The sequence below is a fragment of the Neovison vison genome, chromosome 11 (assembly GCF_020171115.1).
Source record: "Neovison vison isolate M4711 chromosome 11, ASM_NN_V1, whole genome shotgun sequence".
Taxonomy (NCBI): domain Eukaryota; kingdom Metazoa; phylum Chordata; class Mammalia; order Carnivora; family Mustelidae; genus Neogale; species Neogale vison.
Window position 1 is genome coordinate 88,793,832 of NC_058101.1, and position 17,748 is coordinate 88,811,579.

Consider the following 17,748-nt stretch of genomic DNA (forward strand, 5'->3'; position numbering starts at 1 on the left):
ATATATATATATATATATATATATATATAGAGAGAGAGAGAGATATTTTAGATAGATTTCGGGCATTCTGATTTTAACTTTATAATATTGTTTATAGAGTTAATGTATTTAAAGCAGCAAGAATGTCATGAAGCAAAATGAGGCAACATAATTTTTCACTAGAAACTTCATGAACATCAGATTTCTCTCCCCCATACATAAACTGTGCAAGGTTTGATTAGGAATTTCTTTGGTTAGTTTGAAATCATTGTACTGTGGTAATTTATAAAGTGCCTGTGCAGAACAAGCAGGATCAGTGTAAACAAACAGATTTGAGATTAGGTTCATTCTAGAGGAGTTGACCAGATATTGATTGTATCTTTTCATGCCATTCACTTTAAGGTCAAATCTCTCCTTAGAGATCTCTCTTGATATCTTAGATCAGGATTACCTATACTGTTTTGGGTTAGTGTCTCTCAGTTCCTGATAGCTCTGAGTCTTGTTTACATTTTGAATACTGAAAAAGAACTAGATCCAAAACTGCTTGGCTGCTTGGCAAGCCACTGAACAATTCATTGGGTTTCAGCAAATCTTAATTCTCTTGTCTAGTCTGGTCCCTTTGGGCATAGGCAGCGAGCTAGTGAGAGTTGGGCAATCTGTGGTTTTCTTCTTTCAGTGACTTAGAAATTTTAACATCATAGAAATATATTTTTACATTATAGATCAATTTCTGAAATAAATTTTATTTTTACATTATAGATCAATTTCTGAAATAAATTTTATTTGTATGACCTGTATAGTATTACAAAACTTCACAGATGCATTAGTTGATCTTTACAAAAATTAGTGCTCGCAGGACCTTTTTTTTTTTGGACCCATCTTTTCAGTTTAGTAGTTTATATAATATGTAAACCTGTACGCAGTTGATTTATTGGAATGAATGTGTATTCCAGTTGGTATCATTTCTCTGGACACCTGTTCCTAACTGTTCTCTTTATTTCCCATTCATGGGTGCAGTCATGAATATATGAAGCTTTTGAGTTCCCACTATGCATCAGGTATTGTTAGACCGGGAAAATAAAAAAAGGAAATGGGACAATAGTTTATTGGTATAACAGTTGCATTGCTATGTCCATTGTATGCATTATTTAGTGCTTACAATACAGTTTTAGAAATCAGTATTACTATTTCAGTTTCACAGAAGAGGAAATTGATGTCAGTCACTTACGTGGCAGTGGTCAGATGGGACAAGGAGGAAAGGCATTATATGTAGAGGCAACACCAGCAAGAGTGAATGCTCAGAGGTATAAAGGTGTTTTGCCTGGCCAGGAGCTGCAGACAGTATGGTATGGATGGAGTGAAGCTGCGGTCAGGTGGGGAGATGGAGCCCTGCCTGGAAAAGGATGCCAGAAAGAGCTGAAGAACATAACCCATTTTGTAGGTAAGAGGAGCTGTCAAAGAGTTTTAAGTTGGGGTGTGCCATGGTTAGATTTGCATTTAACCAAGATCACCCTGGTGCCAGTGTGATGTTGCATTTTTGAGGGCTGAGGAGATCGCATGGTGGTGTGGGAGGTTTGTGGGGGGTGGGGGGAAAGGCAGGAGAGAGAAGCTGGATATTGGAAGACCACTTAAGAATCTGCTGCTATGATCCCAGTGAAATCTTAAAGACAAACTAGGCAGTGACTGGGACTGCAGATGGGAGGGGACTGTTGGAACAGTAGGCAGGTTGGGTGCATAAGTGGGGTGGTCGTTGGTGATGAAGTCTCTGGCCTGCTTGACTGAGTGGTTGATTTGTGTTTTTCTCTGACAAAGGAATACAGGTTTGAGGTGCGGGGAAAAGATTGAGTTAGTGGTGGATTTGTTGAATTTGAGTTCCTTACAAAACATTTAGGAGGTGCTGTCTAGTAAGCAGCAGGGTATATATGATCTTTAAAACTCTTTCATCTCTGTAGGTCATTTATTTATGCTTATTTCTCTTTCCACAACTAAAATTGATTTGAGGCTAACATTTCTACCTCTGTGTAGGACCAGCCGTGTTTATTAGATTTCTGTTCCTTGTTTAGATACAAGAGGAAATAAAGTTGTGAATCCGTGCACACTCTTCTCTAATATGAGAAATCTATAAGCTTGTTTTCTGAAGCATTGGTGAATGAATTGGTTAGTGATACAGCTTTTCAAGTACAATTCATAGAATGCCCAGTTGAACAGTTATGTAAAACAGAACCCCCTGCAACCGCCCCCATACCCCAGCTCAAATGTGTACTCAAATGTGAAGGCTAATGCATTTGCCTACCTTAACTAACTCAAGGCATCACCATTATTCATGGACCGCTGGACTTAATGTTTGTTGGTATTTGCCAAGGAAAGGGATTCTTATGGTGGCAGGGTGTCATAGTCATGGGAGCATTAAAGAAACAACAAAAACCTAAATCATACTGACAAAACCTTTATTTGTTATCAAAACTTCTTTTCTACCTTTGCACATTTAACTTAAATGTTTATAGTGATACTTTTCCCCTGATGCTTGGTTTTAAAAAAGGGACCAGATAATGGTTAAAAACCAATTTGAGTTTAAGGCTTTGAACCTAATTTTCACCTTTTTTGATAGATTTGGAGCAAGGGTAAGAATTAGGTCTTGAGATCTTATTTCTGACCCCCTGTCATTTGTGTTTGTACCCCTCAGTCCTCTTGGAGATTCTAGGGTTTTTTTCCCCTGATATTTATTTTACTTTGCAACTTAAATCATAATCATATCATGCTGGTTTTGCCCTCTTTTCTTGCTCATTTTATTTTTCTTGGCACAGTGATATTTAGTTTTTTTACTTTGCTCATCAGTGGGAGCAAAGATTTCATTTTTTAAATGAAATCAAAGTATTGATTTCATTAAACTGGAAGACGGATTGAAAGAGGGTTTCTGTAACTTCAGGAAAGCTTCAGTTTAAAAGGTTCCAGACAGGTGAATGTTTTCTCATCTTTAAATTTGAAGTTCTTATTTCTGTTGTTGTTTTCCTGTTTCTTTAAATTCTGTCTAGAAAAGCAACCCTTCACATGTTTTTGGGCTTAATTGTATTCATTTTATTTTGGCATACCTAGTCCTTGGTGGTAAAGAACTTTCTCATTTAGGATAAATGAACAAAAAAAGCCAACAAAATTATAGAGCTAGAAGAGTGGATAATTTTGAAGGTGAGAGTTAAAAGAGTGAATTATATGTTTTGGCCATATATGGCCTGAAGATATATAATAATGCCTTTGAAAAGGCCTTGATGGCAGGGAATGAAGGTAACTGAAGATGACCTCAGCATGGGTGAAGGGATCTGTACCTACTTTGAAGAAAGTAGTTCATAGTTGGAATTACCCTGGGCAGAGTATAAATGTTTAACTTGAGGCAAGTGGATCTACAGGAAAAAGGAGAAGCCCTCTAGTATGAGTCATGGAAAGTCACATTTGCCCAGTGCAGATAATTTTATGTGGGCCAGGATGGGGTTTGGACAGGATGTCCAAACAAGGTTTTTGCCCTTGTGACTCACGACTGTGATTCACTTCTGGTCCCTTACTACTACTATGTGGCTTTGGCTAGCTTTGACGGTGACTTGGATCATGTGGAATGTAGCACGTGTTTCACAGTTTCTAGAAAGCTCTCAAAAATACAATCAGCAGTTATTTATTCTTCATAGTGAGTCACTGAGATTCTGAGGAGACTCCTCTTCCTTCCATCTTTCACCTCATTTCCTTCAGTCTCAGTGGTCAGATGTCTTTTTAAAGCAAATCTCTCTAGTCCCCCCTGTTCTTAACCTTTTGATATACTAGCAACTCCATAGCCTGTAAGCTGGAGAAAGTATGTTTTTTTAAAGTGAGTTTTTAAAAGCATGTTTTAAAAAAAACCAAACAAACCATCATTTGTAAAATCGGAGTTCATGGAGATGCTCACAATTGACTTTTTTGGTGTTCCCCAGTCAGGCTTTTACCACCATCAAAGACCTCCTCATTACCAAGTCCAGTAGACCCTTTCACTCTTACCTCCTGTTTGACTTCTCTGTGATATTGGCTTTTCTTCCTTTCTTCCTGGAACATTTTCCCCCTTTGGCTTCTCCATGCCATCACACTCTTTGAAGATTTTGTTTTTGGGAGGCTGTGCAGCATCATGATCAATAGTCTGCAGTCCCATGGTCTGTCTTCAGTACTGGCTCTGCTGCTTGCTTCATGGTTGCTTGGATGATTCCCCAAATCTTTCTAAGCCAATGTGTTTCTTCATCTGTAAAACGAGATGATCTGTGGGAAGCTCTGAACACTGTGCTTGGCTCATTGCCACACTGAGCAAATATTAGGGTCTCAAACCAGGGGCTTGACCCTGAGATGGAGACCTGAGCTGAGATCAAGAGTTTGGATGCTTAATCGACTGAGCCACCCAGATACCCCTTAGCTGCCATTCTGATTGTAGGGGACCTTCCCTTCTTTGTTGACTCTCTCTGACTAACATTGCCTTTTGTGATAGGCTCCTCATACAGCTCCAGTGACCACCTATGTGCTCTGGTAACTGACAAAGCCTGGTTCTTTTCTGTATGCCTACTGGGGAGAAGTGTAAGACTAGTCATTCTGTTCCCCATCCAAAAAAGGAGTTATCCTAATTGGTTTCCTTCTGCCTTGGTTCTGTTACTCTCTGTCTCTTCCTTTCTATTTCCACTGATGCTCCTGACATCGATCAGATCCTGTCTTCTTCCGTGTTAGTTGTTTTTACAACAGCCTTACTGTCTCCGCTCTTGCCCAGTCCATTCCGTTGTCTCCACTGCTGCCCCAGTAATATTACTGTGCACAGTCGACATTGTTCTTCCCTACCGAAATGTCCTCCAGGTGACTTCCCTTGCCTACGGGATGAAGTTGGCACTTCTTCTTCTTTTTTTTTTAAGATTTTATTTGAGAGAGAGAATGAGAGAGAGAGAGAGAGAGAGAGAGAGCATGAGCATGAGAAGGGGGAGGGTCAGAGGGAGAAGCAGATTCCCTGCTGAGGAGGGAGCCTGATGCGGGACTTGATGCGGGACTTGATGCGGGACTTGATGCGGGACTCGATCCTGGAACTCCAGCATCACGACCTGAGCCAAAGGCAGTTGCTTAACCATCTGAGCCACCCAGGCATCCCGAAGTTCACACTTCTTAGCATGGCTGTCCAGCTCCTCCTCCCCTCCCTCCATGACCACCATTTGCTTTTCTATGCATACTTAATGTTTGTTTCAGTCTGTTTGAACTCTTAATCCTTTGTTCAGAGCACTGAATTTTTCATTTTTTCATGTTTTTATTTATGCTGGATTATACCTTCCTGTACTTACCTACTTTTCTGAACCTGCCTTGGAAAATCACAGGCAACTTTCAAGACATTTTCTGGGAAATTTTTCTGGTATCTTTTCTTTCCATTCTTCCCAATTCAGACCCTTCTTTATGTGTGTATGTGCCCTGATGAAACCTGTGTGTGTGTATACTCTGCTGCACTCGATTATTTACGTGCCTATCATGTTCTCTTGACTTTTAGAGATCATCACTTTTTCTTAGTACAATACTCGGTATGTGGAAAGCATTCTAAAAAGTGATTATTGTGTGAATGAATAAACAGACAAGACACTGAGTTACCTGTTGTGTCAGTCCTAGGTTCTCACACTGAGAGGACCTGTGGTATTTATTCATTTTTCAAGATGACATATTGGTGGTGTCTTCCTAATCAATTTGAAGTGGTCCTACGAAACAGGGAAACTGCAGTTTGACCTGAGAGATATGACATTCCTGATCCGTGCCAATTTTGGAGGACAGTTTTCTCAAATCTTATCAATTTCTCTCTCGATTTACTATTCCTCTTGATTATGTTGAACCATATGAAATTGCCAGACAGTTTTTCCTTGTAGGTCACTTTGCTTCCATGCATTTATAATAAAGCACACGTGATTATAAACCAGACAAGTGTTCTCAGCCCTTCCCCACCTTGTAGCTGTTTTTCCCTCAGTTGTATTTGTTTTTAAAAATTTTTTTTTAAAAAAGATGTATTTATTTATTTTAGAGAGAGAGAAAGTGTGTGTGTGAGTCCATGTGAACTGGGGGAGGAGCAGAATGAACAGGAGAGAGAATCTCTTCGCAGGCTTCTCACTGAGCACCGAGCCTGCCCTAGGGCTCCATCTTGTGACCCTGAGATCAGGATCTGAGCCAAAACCAAGAGTAGGATGCTCAACCTACTGAATCACCAAGGCTCCCCTCTGTAACAGGAGCTTTGAAGGACTTCAAAAGCATTTATTAGTGAAAGTTTATGCTGGGATCCTCCTTTTATCACAAGATAAAAATTTAGGACTCAGTAGTCATAAAGTCTTCTGATTCTCAAGAACTAACGATGCTACAGATTTTGAGAGGAAAGCCTTAAAATAGTTTGATGATTAAAAACACTACATGTATGATAAAATAAGCATAACAGGAAACCTTATGAAGAATGTCTTCCAATATATTTTTACAAAGTTCTTTTTTTTAAAAGATTTTATTTATTTGTCAGAGAGTGAGAGTGAGAGGGCACAACCAGGGAGAGGGGCAGGCAGAGGGAGAAACAGGCTCCCTGCTGAGCAAGGAGCCTGATACAGGGACTGATACGGTTCTAGGACCCTGGGATCATGACCGGAGCTGAAGGCAGACGCTTAACTGAGCCACCCAAGTGTCCCTACTTTTATAAAGTTCTAAGTTCAGAGATTTGGCATGTGAATTACCAAATATCTTTTTAGGCTTTACCAGGTTATCTTAAAAATCCCTAAGCAAATATAAGGAAACAGGACTAGATGAAAAGTTACTTAGTAAAAATACCGCTTTGAGTTGAGTGCCTAGGGCAGTGCATCAGGTTTCAGTGAAGGTTCAGAATGCTCCTTGATCAAAGTGGCAAGAGACTTAAATGGAAGAAATCCTGCAAGGAAGTGCCTTTTCTGAGTCTGGGGATGTCACCGGGCTATGGACACTGGGAGCAATGCCCAAGGGATGAAGGCCCTGGGAGCCAGACCTTCCCATTAATGGTATTGGAGGTGGACCAGAATAGCTCATGCACTGAATTGGTTCTGCTAATCGAAACTGTTAAGCGGTCCTCTTTCCATTTCAAATGGGGTTATCAAATTGTAAATTTATTAAAAGACTGAACATGATATAGAACAATGGCTTGCTTTGTTATTATTTGCTTTGTCGTGTTGGTCATACCATGAATAATACCATGTTGTGTTTCCTTTCATAGGTTCTTAGAGGCACCGTGACTGCCTTCCCTGGATTTGACGAGCGGGCTGATGCGGAAACTCTTCGAAAGGCCATGAAAGGCCTGGGTAAATTCAACCCTCCTTTTGTTCTTAAAAAATAAAACAAAACAAAACAAATATCAAAACAAGCCGCTGCCTTCGGCTCAGGTCATGATCTCAGGGTCCTGGGATCGAGTCCCGCATCGGGCTCTCTGCTCAGCGGGGAGCCTGCTTCCTCCTCTCTCTCTCTCTGCCTGCCTCTCTGCCTGCTTGTGATCTCTCTCTGTCAAATAAATAAATAAAATCTTTAAAAAAAAAAAAAAACAAAAACAAATGTCACAACAAATGATGTTTGTTTTTCCAAACAAAATTCACTGATTTACAGTAAGGTTAATTTTTAGAATATTTTACCTGAAATGTATAAAGAGAGAGAAGATATATGAAGGTAACAAAAGAGTATGACTGATCATCCCTAATATTCAATGTCTAGAATTGAACAGGAAGTTAAATTTGCCCTCTTTGTTTTTTAGCTTTAGCTTTCCCTGGGACGTAGCTGACCATGTAGATAAGCAGACATTCCTGAGAGTGAGCAGCTCTGCAGGGCTTTGTCCCTTTTGCCCGATCAGGAGTCTAGTTCTCCAGTCTCTTCTCTTTCCCCAGTCTCCTTTTTTTTTTTTTTTTTTTAAATTTATTTATTTGACAGACAGAGATCACAAGTAGGCAGTGAGGCAGGCAGAGAGAGAGAGGAGGAAACAGGCTCCCTGCTGAGCAGAGAGCCTGATGCGGGGCTCAATCCCAGGATCCTGGGATCATGACCCGAGCCGAAGGCAGAGGCTTTAACCCACTAAGCCACCCAGGTGCCCCCCAGTCTCCTTTCTAGCCACAGATATATCTCTCATCTTGAGGATTTCTACAGAGAACTGATCCTCTGTCCTTAAGCTGCTTCTATACTAGGGTCCATGAATGGGGATCCACCTTCTTCAAACTTGGCTCTGACCCCTTCTCTCTCCATTCTGAATATCTTGTGAGGTTTCCTGTTGTAGCAGGATTAGTGTTAGCTTTCTGGCTGTGCACTCCCTTCCTTAGTATCCCAGCCCACATGGTCAGACTTAGCTCATGTTACCGCTCCGTGTGTTCTCTGACCCGGACATGGTAGGTTATCTGCTATTCATGAAAACCCTGTATTTTCCTCTGCTTAGCTTTTTTCTCATTTTAAAAGCCTGTCCTCTTTCCCTGTGTCATTGCCTGATAAAACCATTCCATCCTTCCTGTCTCTTTTGGGTGTCACCTTCTCCATGAAGCCTTAACCAAAACTCCTTCCACCTGTTAGTTAAGAGAACCTCCTCTGAAACCCTGTTCAGTACCTGGGTCTCTCCTGAGGCACTTGTAACATTCTGCCTTAGTTCAGGGTTGACTATGTGTTTTTGTATTTTTTATGCTAAATTGTAACTTGAAGTCAGGATCTCTTTCTTCTCTCTTAATCTCCCACTCAACACCTGCCTTGTGAATACCCATTGTTTGAGTAACTATCTGTTGCGAGAAAAACTAGGTGCACTAAGTTTTTAAAAAGTCAGGAATGTTTTTTTCTACCTACTTCACAGTACATCAGGAACAGGGGATAGCTTATATTGAAAATATAACATGTTATATGTTGGACATTTTATAGTTCAATAAATTATTTAATAAGTCTATTTTATGAGTAAGGAATCAAAGTGACTGGGATGCTGGTCTCAAAGGCTATTGAGACAGTGGGCACGTGGGAGCCAAGATATAATTCTTCGACCATAAATTGCAGGCACTGATGAGGACAGCATCTTGACTCTGTTGACCTCCCGAAGTAATGCTCAGCGCCAGGAAATCGCCGTGGCTTTTAAAACTCTATTTGGCAGGGTAAGACTGCACTTCATCCCAAGTTAGAATGTGAGAGCCCTGATATGCTTTAAGATTAGTTGGAACTCTACGAGTATTCTTTTTTTTTTTTCTCAGGTCGTGATCTCAGGGTCCTGGGATCAAGTCCCGCATCGGGCTCCCTGCTCAGGGGGGAGCCTGCTTCCTCCTCTCTCTCTCTGCCTGCCTCTCTGCCTATTTGTGATCTCTCTTTGTCAAATAAATTAAAAAAAAAAAAATTAAAAAAAAATAAAAAAAACGAGTATTCTTTTGTAAACATTATTTATTCTATTATTCTGATTTTACTGTTCCTTTTCTCTTTTTAAACTTCTTAATTATCAGCTGTTGGTTTCCAGTGCTCACCCTTAGCCCCATAATTGTTTTTCCTTGCTTGATGCTACAGAAGGGCCAGAAAATCCCCTGGTGATAGCTGCCTGTCTTCTTGCCTGCTTCCTGCTCAGGACTATGTTATTAGCTATTTTCTAGATGCAGACCTGTATGCTAGTCTGTTTTATTGTGACATAGTTACAGTCTTGGTTCCTTGTGGAGTGGTATTTTAATAAATAAGTTTTTAGTTCATTGATTTAAATGCTTTTATTTGAGTAACAGCTCAAATAAAATTTGTTACTTAAATGAATTACTGTGTGTATGAAAAACTTAAACATAGTCTTATTATTCTGAAATTTTGTGTTCATCATTTAATTAAGAAACAAATGCACAGCAAACTAACAAATAAAAAGAGTATTCTGAACATAATTTCTGGTTTCCTCTGTGTTGAAACTGAAATGGTTCGGGCAGACTGCGTTTCTTCTCATAATTTTCTACACAGTTTCTTCATGGTAGCAGCTGTCTCTCAGTAGTCAGGAGCATCATTATAAACATAATTCATTGTGTATTGGAATAGCAATAGATATTGAGAGAAAAAATTGTTTTATAAAAATTCATTTATGATTTTATTTTGGGAAAATTGTTTTTTAAAGATACATGTTTCTCAGAACAGTGTTTTTAAAACTATCTTTAACTGACTTTTGTTCATTTTTTAACTGTTGAAGTTCAGAAAAACGTTTCTTAAAAATGAATACCTTGACCCATAAGTGTCTTTGTTTTAGCTAAAGCTTTAGGTCAGCTGTCAAAAGTACATTATTCAAACCTGGGTTTTTGTTTAACCACATGTCTTTTTTCTACTTGGAGATGGCATCATAAATAATTCATTTGTGCAAAGGGCTATGCTTTATATTTAAGAATACTCCCCTTGAAATTACTGCTTGGTTAACAAATTTGTGTTTTCTGTAATTTAGGACCTTCTGGATGACCTGAAATCAGAACTGACTGGAAAATTTGAAAAATTAATCGTGGCTCTGATGAAACCTTCTCGGCTTTATGATGCCTATGAACTGAAGCATGCTCTGAAGGTAAAAGAATTAGTGAGAGGAGCATTCTTGTTATGAAAACTATTATTTTGTGTTGGTAATTACACTTAAAATTTTTTGAGTTATTTCTGTGAGGGTTTCTTGAGGACAAAATTGTGTAGGAGGCAATAAGAAAAAAAGGAGGGAGAAAATGACAAGTGCATGATATCATCTTTTTGTATAGTTAACTCAGTAATAGTGGCTGTTTAAAATTTTAATATTTTTTTGTAGCTCTTTATGTTTTATCTTCATGCCTATTTTCTGATTTTTGAGATGTGTTTAAAAAATGTTACAGGTTAAGTATTTTATCTTTTAAAATAGAAAGTTGCCCGATTATGACACAATAATATTGTTCATCATTTTAGGAAAAAAAAAACTCTACAGAGAGAATTTTCAGATAGGAAAGATTTTTCTAATACCCTTTCTATCTTTCCTGTACTTCTAAATACTAAAATAGTATATATAATACTAAAATAGTAGCAGATAGTCTTATTGTAATTTCATTGTAGCAAATAACTAAATATATATTCCCTTGACTGGTATTTGGAATATTGTATAACTATGACTACATTGAAGCATTTGTTTAGACTTATGGGACAGGAAGTAGTACAATCAGTGGTAGATTTTGAATGGGCAAAATGAGATTCAACAACAAGGAGATAATACAACAGGGATTCTTATGGAGTGAAAAGAGAAGAGAACTTATCAAGTTAGAGGAGTTTTTCTGTGCTTATTCTCTTCATTTTCCTATAGTGCTTCTTTTGGAATAAACAAAACCTCAGCTTGTTGAAAAGGGGCTTTTTGTGGAGTACTTCTGAAATGTCAGTAGTAATTTAAAATCTGCCAGAGCATAAACATAGGTTTTTCAGTGATTTTTGAAAAAGAAACAGAGATATAAAGAGAGTAAGCCTTAAATATGCCATTTTTAAGAATTAAGTTCAGCTCTATCCTTGCTTGTAGCTTCTAATTTAGCAGTATAGATAGACTTTTATCATCAGAAAAAAGAAAACCAACTAAAATTACAGTTAACCTTTGAATGACATGGGTTTGAAATGTGCATATACTGATGTTTTACAGCGCCGTATGGTTACTGTATTTTCTCTTCCTTATTATTTTTTGAATAACATTTCTTTTCTCTATCTTTATTTTAAGGACACAGTATGTAATACATATAACTTATACAATATGTGTTAGTCAGCTGTTTATATTATCAGTAAGGCTTCTGATGAACAGTAGTAGGTTCTTAGTAGTTAAGTTTTTGGAGAGTCCAAAATTATATACAGATTTTCGACTTGGAAGGTGGTCATTGCCCCTAACTTCCACATTGTTCAAAGGTCAGCTGTACTTTCCAAAAATCCAGCAGGCATGTTTCAATTCCTCTGTATTGATCTAGTACCTAATAATTAAGCAATGCTATATTTATTGTTTACTTTGGCACAGAACTGGAAATTCCATGGAAGACTTAATTTGAGGGCTGGGGCTTTATTTGAGATACAATTGTTTAAGTGTCAGTGCTTCTCTGCGTAAATTTCTGTAGTTTCCATTTTTACTCTTTCAGTCTTTTTAATTTCATGTTTCATTAACATGTTTTACTTTTAAACTATTTAGAGTGAAACTGATAAAATTAAAAATTTATATGATCTATTATGTGTCATATATCATGTACATATAATAAATATTTTTCATTAGACAAAAAGGGATAAAATTGTCTTTGGAGAGCAAATTAATTGGAAATTTTTTATTTCTCTAACTAATACAACTTGTATACAAAGAAGTGAATATTAACTTGGATAATTTATATGTTATATTTATGTAACTAGGCAATTTGGGTAATTCTAGGAAAATAACTCTTTAATCTTATTGACATATGTTCTCATTAAAAACAAATTTCCAAACAGGGAGCTGGGACAGATGAAAAAGTACTGACGGAAATTATTGCTTCAAGGACACCTGAAGAGCTGAGAGCCATAAAACAAGTTTATGAAGAAGGTAAATGTTTGGAATTACATTTCCCCTTCATCTCCACTGTCACTTTTTTAGTTTTGTAAAGTGATTGCAGTTCATAGTTACGAGGCAGGCCGTTTGGGATTGCTAAATGAACGAAGGAGCAAATGAATGAATAAGCCATGTTTATGTGTAATAAGCTTGTTTCTCCTTCAATAACGAAAAGACTGCTTTTTACTAGACGTGTATTTATTTTGATCCTTAAGGGGAGCTTCTGATGAAGATGGGAGTTTACTTTAATGTAGAATTTGCAACTGGTGGAGAGACATACAGGTTATTTTTATTTTATATGAACTTCAAGATGTAGGTGGTTTTTCTTCCAGAAAAAAAAAAAAAAATCAATTTATGTTGGTAGAAGTTAAGAGTTATCTAAAAGGCCCTTTTGGAATTTGGGAAAGGACACTGTGTCCAAACCAGAGTTGAAAATGTTTGAGAAAACATGTGTTTGTTTTAGTTAATGGCAGTACTTGATTGAACACTCCACAGTTTAATTTTTCTCTTTGGTGTGCCTTACTTTTTTGTGTGAAAAGAAGTCCATTATTTCAGGGGTGCCTGCGTGGCTCAGTGGGTTAAAGCCTCTGCCTTCGGCTCAGGTCATGGTCTCAGGGTCCTGGGCCCCATCGGGCTCTCTGTTCAGCGGGGAGCCTGCTCCCCTCTCTCTCTCTGCCTGCCTCTCTGCCTACTTGTGATCTCCGCCCGTCAAATAAATAAGTAAAATCTTAAAAAAAAAAAAAAAAAGGAAATCTGTTATTTTCAGTCTGAAGTAAATTCTGTGAATAGAGCCAAGAAAATGAAATAAAAAGTCAAGATAGAGTGTTCTTTCCTCATCACATTTGCCGTACCAGACTCTTTCCTCTACCTGACTGAGGAGGAGCAGACCATTGAGATTGTCCACTCAGTCCTCAGACCAACAGACTGAGTGCCTTCAGCTAGGAAAATGGGTTCCTGTCTTGGTATTAGTGTATTCATCTTGGAAATGACCTTGTAACTCAGCAAGTCAGAACAGTATAAAATTTAAATAATTACCTTTCTGAAGTGATGAATCTTTCTCTCCTGCTTCTCTTTTTATAGTTGGATAGGTCTCCACCAGCAAGGCAGAGGGGATACATGTAACTTAACTGCAGAAGATCACCTTTGAGTTTTAGTTGATGTAACGTTCCGAGACCTTTCTCCGGGGATGTTGACATGTGTGAGGGAGCCTTTGTTTGTGGGGTGACGGACGGGGTGCTATCCCGTACTGTGCACTAGCTGTGTGTCTGGTGGTGAACAGGCTGTCACGAATGACACAAAAGGTGCCCATACCATAGCTCCTGTCCTTAAGGAGTTTGCAGTGTCTCTGGGGTGATGGGATTTCGAAACTGACTGCAGCTGTTAAAGGATAGTAAAATCCAAACTAAAGTCAAATACCAAAACATGTTTAATGTAAGAATTCATTTACAGCAGAGAGGTCATCAAGGCTTTTGATGTTAGGACAGGTTCTGTGGTGCCATGAGACAAGGTTTCAAGCCAAAAAAAAAAGACAGACATTTTTGGCATGTGTGTCCCTCTCTGCAATGGCATGGAGATTGGAGTGAGAACAGTGTATGGAAGGAGTGGGAAGAAGCTAGCTGTCACGGGAGCTGTGTGCATGTCTTGTGTGGAGGTAAACGAGTCAATGCAGGCTGTGTTGTCGATGGTTTTACGTGACCGGGTGAGAGCTTTGCTCTTGATTCAGAGGTGGTGTAAGTTCCTGAATGGGTGGTGGAGTATTCAAGGGACAATGAAGGAGGATGGCGATCGAATCAGGTGGCTGATGAGTAAGCTATAGTTTGGGGAGGTAAGCTAGGCAGTTATGGCCCAGCCTAGGTGGGCCAGTGGTGGGAGGTGTGACAGGGATAGATGAGAGGGAGCAGAACGATTTGAAGGGATTTGATCGTTCATCAGATACAGGTTTTGTAGTACACAAAGAGATAGATGATTCCTTCAACATTTGGGATTTGGGGAACTGGTTGAAATCAAGATGGAGCTCTTCTAGACCTTTTAAAATAGAAATGTCAGGCTTTTAAAGTTTGTCTGCTTTCCAATAATGATTAAATATTTAAATGTCTTAGAGCTGCCTTCAATAGCAGCTCTTTGAGACTTAGTGAAGAGGCCTGTAGACCTTTGTAGATACCAGTTCTCCCCTTTGCTGTGGCCTCGTGTGTAATAACTGGAAATAGAAGTGGGGAGGGGCGTATTCTAAAACTCACTGCTCTCTCTCAGAGTTAACTTTGTTTGCTGCAGAGGAAAAAAAAAATATTAGGGGAAAGAATAACTATGCCTAAAGAAAGAAAAACTCAGAATTTTAGAGGACAGAAGACCTTCAGAAACTAATCATGTAAAACATTTGAAAGACAGCATTATAGAGTTAGATATGATCGATTATATTTTAGAGGTCTTCCTGTACCATCACATGTCTCCAGAGTAATAACTGCATTGGTTGAGAACTTTTCTAAAGGGCTCACTCTGGATTTAGGCTGGAATTGAATGCTTTTTGGAGACTTTAATTTGTTTTCTACCAGCCACTCATATAAGCATTTGCCTTTAGTCTTTAGAGCCCTCAGAGACAAAGTAGAGAACTTTTATACTAATCAAGTATTCCTTCCTTTACATCTCTTCCATTTGATTAATGGGGCGGGATATCTTTTTTTAGTTGAAAGAAGCTATAAATAAATATGAAATTATTCTGTTGCAGAATACGGCTCAAGCCTGGAAGACGACGTGGTGGGGGACACGTCAGGGTACTACCAGAGGATGTTGGTGGTTCTCCTTCAGGTATTGGGTATAGACTATTTAGAGTTTGATTAAAAAATCTGAAGCTGGAGTGGTCTGAATCTAGTTAAGTAAGGTCATTTAAAATTCTTTAATCATTTCTCATACTTGCTTGATTGTGGTTGCATGTTGCCTGTGTTGGTTTGTGTTTCAGAATATCTGACCTGAACTCTTAATAGCTAGCTAACTTTTGGGATTTTTTGGTTTGTTTTTTATTTTAGATATTGCTATTCTCTTTCATTCATAGGATTTAAAATTAAGAGGGTCAGATTGGTTTTGAGCAGTGCTGTATGATGATGTGAAATATTGTAGAATTGCTGTCTTAAAAATCATCTTCTTCCTAAGAGAAAGAGCTTGATGTGCACAACCATCAGGTGGAACCAGTTTTCCTTTTGAATAAAAATGCTCATGTAATTCAATGATGTGACGTTATCTCTTACAGGCGAATAGAGACCCTGATGCTGGAATTGATGAAGCACAGGTTGAACAAGATGCTCAGGTGAGATGGGATATGCGGGACTTTACGATGACATACGAATGAGAAAAAGAATCCACACTAATGGGAAATCATAATCTGTATTGTGATAGTGTCTACAAATAATCTTACTTATGGGCCCTTTACAAATCACAACACTCATGTAAATATATTTTTCTCATTTTGATCTGACCAGCTAAATATTTTGTCCCAAAAGGGAAATAAAATAAAATGAGTTACATTTAAATAGTGAATTTTACCTAGATATATATTTTTTTGTGATTATGGAAGTTCACAAAATAGATAATGTTACCGAAAAACAAAGGTATTATTGATTCCACTGCCAGTGAGGCAGTAGGTGTCTTGGCAGGAGAGGATAAAGAAGAAAGGATATAAGGTATTTTAGTGGTAAATGGTGTTTTAATAGGTAGTAGATTATAATAGTTATTGTAGCATTTGGGAATTCTTCCACCTTTTTTTTGATAGAATTCTATAGGATTGTTCTCTTGTCAGCTGCTTTTTAGTGACTTCCAAATGGAATTCTGTACCTAAGTGGCTTAGGTACAATATAGTGTGTCACTATGGTTAATAAGTAATCAAATGTTAAGTATAGAGAACAAACTGATGGTTACCAGAGGGGAGGGGGGTGGGGGTGCGGGGGGCAGGTGGAGGGGTGGGTAAGATAGGTGAAGGGGTTCAAGAGTACACTTCTCATGATGAGCCCTGATTAATGTATAGAACTGTTGAATCACTATATTATACACTTGAAATTAATACAACACTGTTAACTATACTGGAATTAAAATATGTTTAAAACCCATAAAAACGTATATAGTCAAATGTGGAAAATAAATATTAGGAAATTTGAAACACGAGACTTGAAAACTGGAAATTGGTAATAAAGAAATTATTTGCATTCATAAAATCACATACTAAAGTCCTGTCTCTGGTCACATGTTTCAAGTAATATACAGTTGTTTTTTTTAACAATTAAAAAAAAAGATTTTATTTATTTATTCATGAGAGACAGAGAGAGAGATCGGCTGAGGTAGAGGGAGAAGCAGGCTCCCTCCGAGCAGGGAGCCAGAGGTGGGACTTGATTCTAGGACTGTGGGATCACAACCTGAGCCAAAGACAGCCACTTAACCAACTGAGCCAGCCAGGCGCCCCAAGTAATATATAAGTCTGATAGTTAGTCATACACCACTGGAAAAGGAAGAGCCATATTCACTCTTCCAGCTGACTGTTCTCTAGGAAACAACCATTGGCTATGTAATCTGAATTTGTTAATAGGAAAGAGAGAGCATTATTATTCTTTTGGGTGGGTTGCTTTTATCATGGTTGCAGAATGCTATCTCTGTACCTAGCTGGAGACAGAAGGAAGGCAGACGCACATATACTGAGGACTATCTGCCGTATTTGATGCTTCTCTCACCATCCTCCATAAAATTCAAACCTCTTGTGTCATGTCCCTATATACAACCTTAGAACTTCAATGGATCCCATTGTCTCAGAATAAAGTTCAAGCCCCTCAATGTGATTTCTAAGCCCCTTTTTACCTGTCTCTTGTTTTCTTATGTCTCTAGCCTCTCTTGCTCTCTCTCCACCTGCCCCTTCCTCCACCCATTCACCTGACTGCTTCCCCTTCAGGAGTCAGCCCTGGGGTTAGTTACTTTTCAGGTGTCCCCGCCCGACTGCTCCAAGGGTACATCAGGCGCCCCTTCCGGAGGCAGTCCAGCTGCCGTATACCGAAGCTGTCTGTTTACCTGACGGCCTGCCCAGGGCACTCCGAGCTGTCTGTCCAGTTTGTAGCCTCTGGATCTAGCATGTACTAGGCTCTCAGTATCTAACTGGTGACTGGATTAGTATATAACTGAAGAACAGGGGATGATTTCTCTTTTATAGATAAGGAAACGGAGGCTCAGGGATTTGACAATCAAGGCCCCACTGACTAGTAGTAAGGCTGGGA

General features: G+C 38.7%; 1 protein-coding gene across 1 annotated transcript in view; it reads left to right on the forward strand.

Moving 5' to 3' along the window:
• Positions 1-17,748, forward strand: part of ANXA5 (annexin A5) — a 29,977-nt gene that overhangs the window by 3,731 nt on the left and 8,498 nt on the right. Inside the window, exons 3-8 of the mRNA XM_044224084.1 lie at positions 7,217-7,301; positions 9,010-9,104; positions 10,400-10,513; positions 12,409-12,499; positions 15,228-15,307; positions 15,747-15,803. Coding sequence (XP_044080019.1) covers positions 7,217-7,301; positions 9,010-9,104; positions 10,400-10,513; positions 12,409-12,499; positions 15,228-15,307; positions 15,747-15,803 — 522 coding nt within the window. The remainder of the gene's footprint in view (positions 1-7,216; positions 7,302-9,009; positions 9,105-10,399; positions 10,514-12,408; positions 12,500-15,227; positions 15,308-15,746; positions 15,804-17,748) is intronic.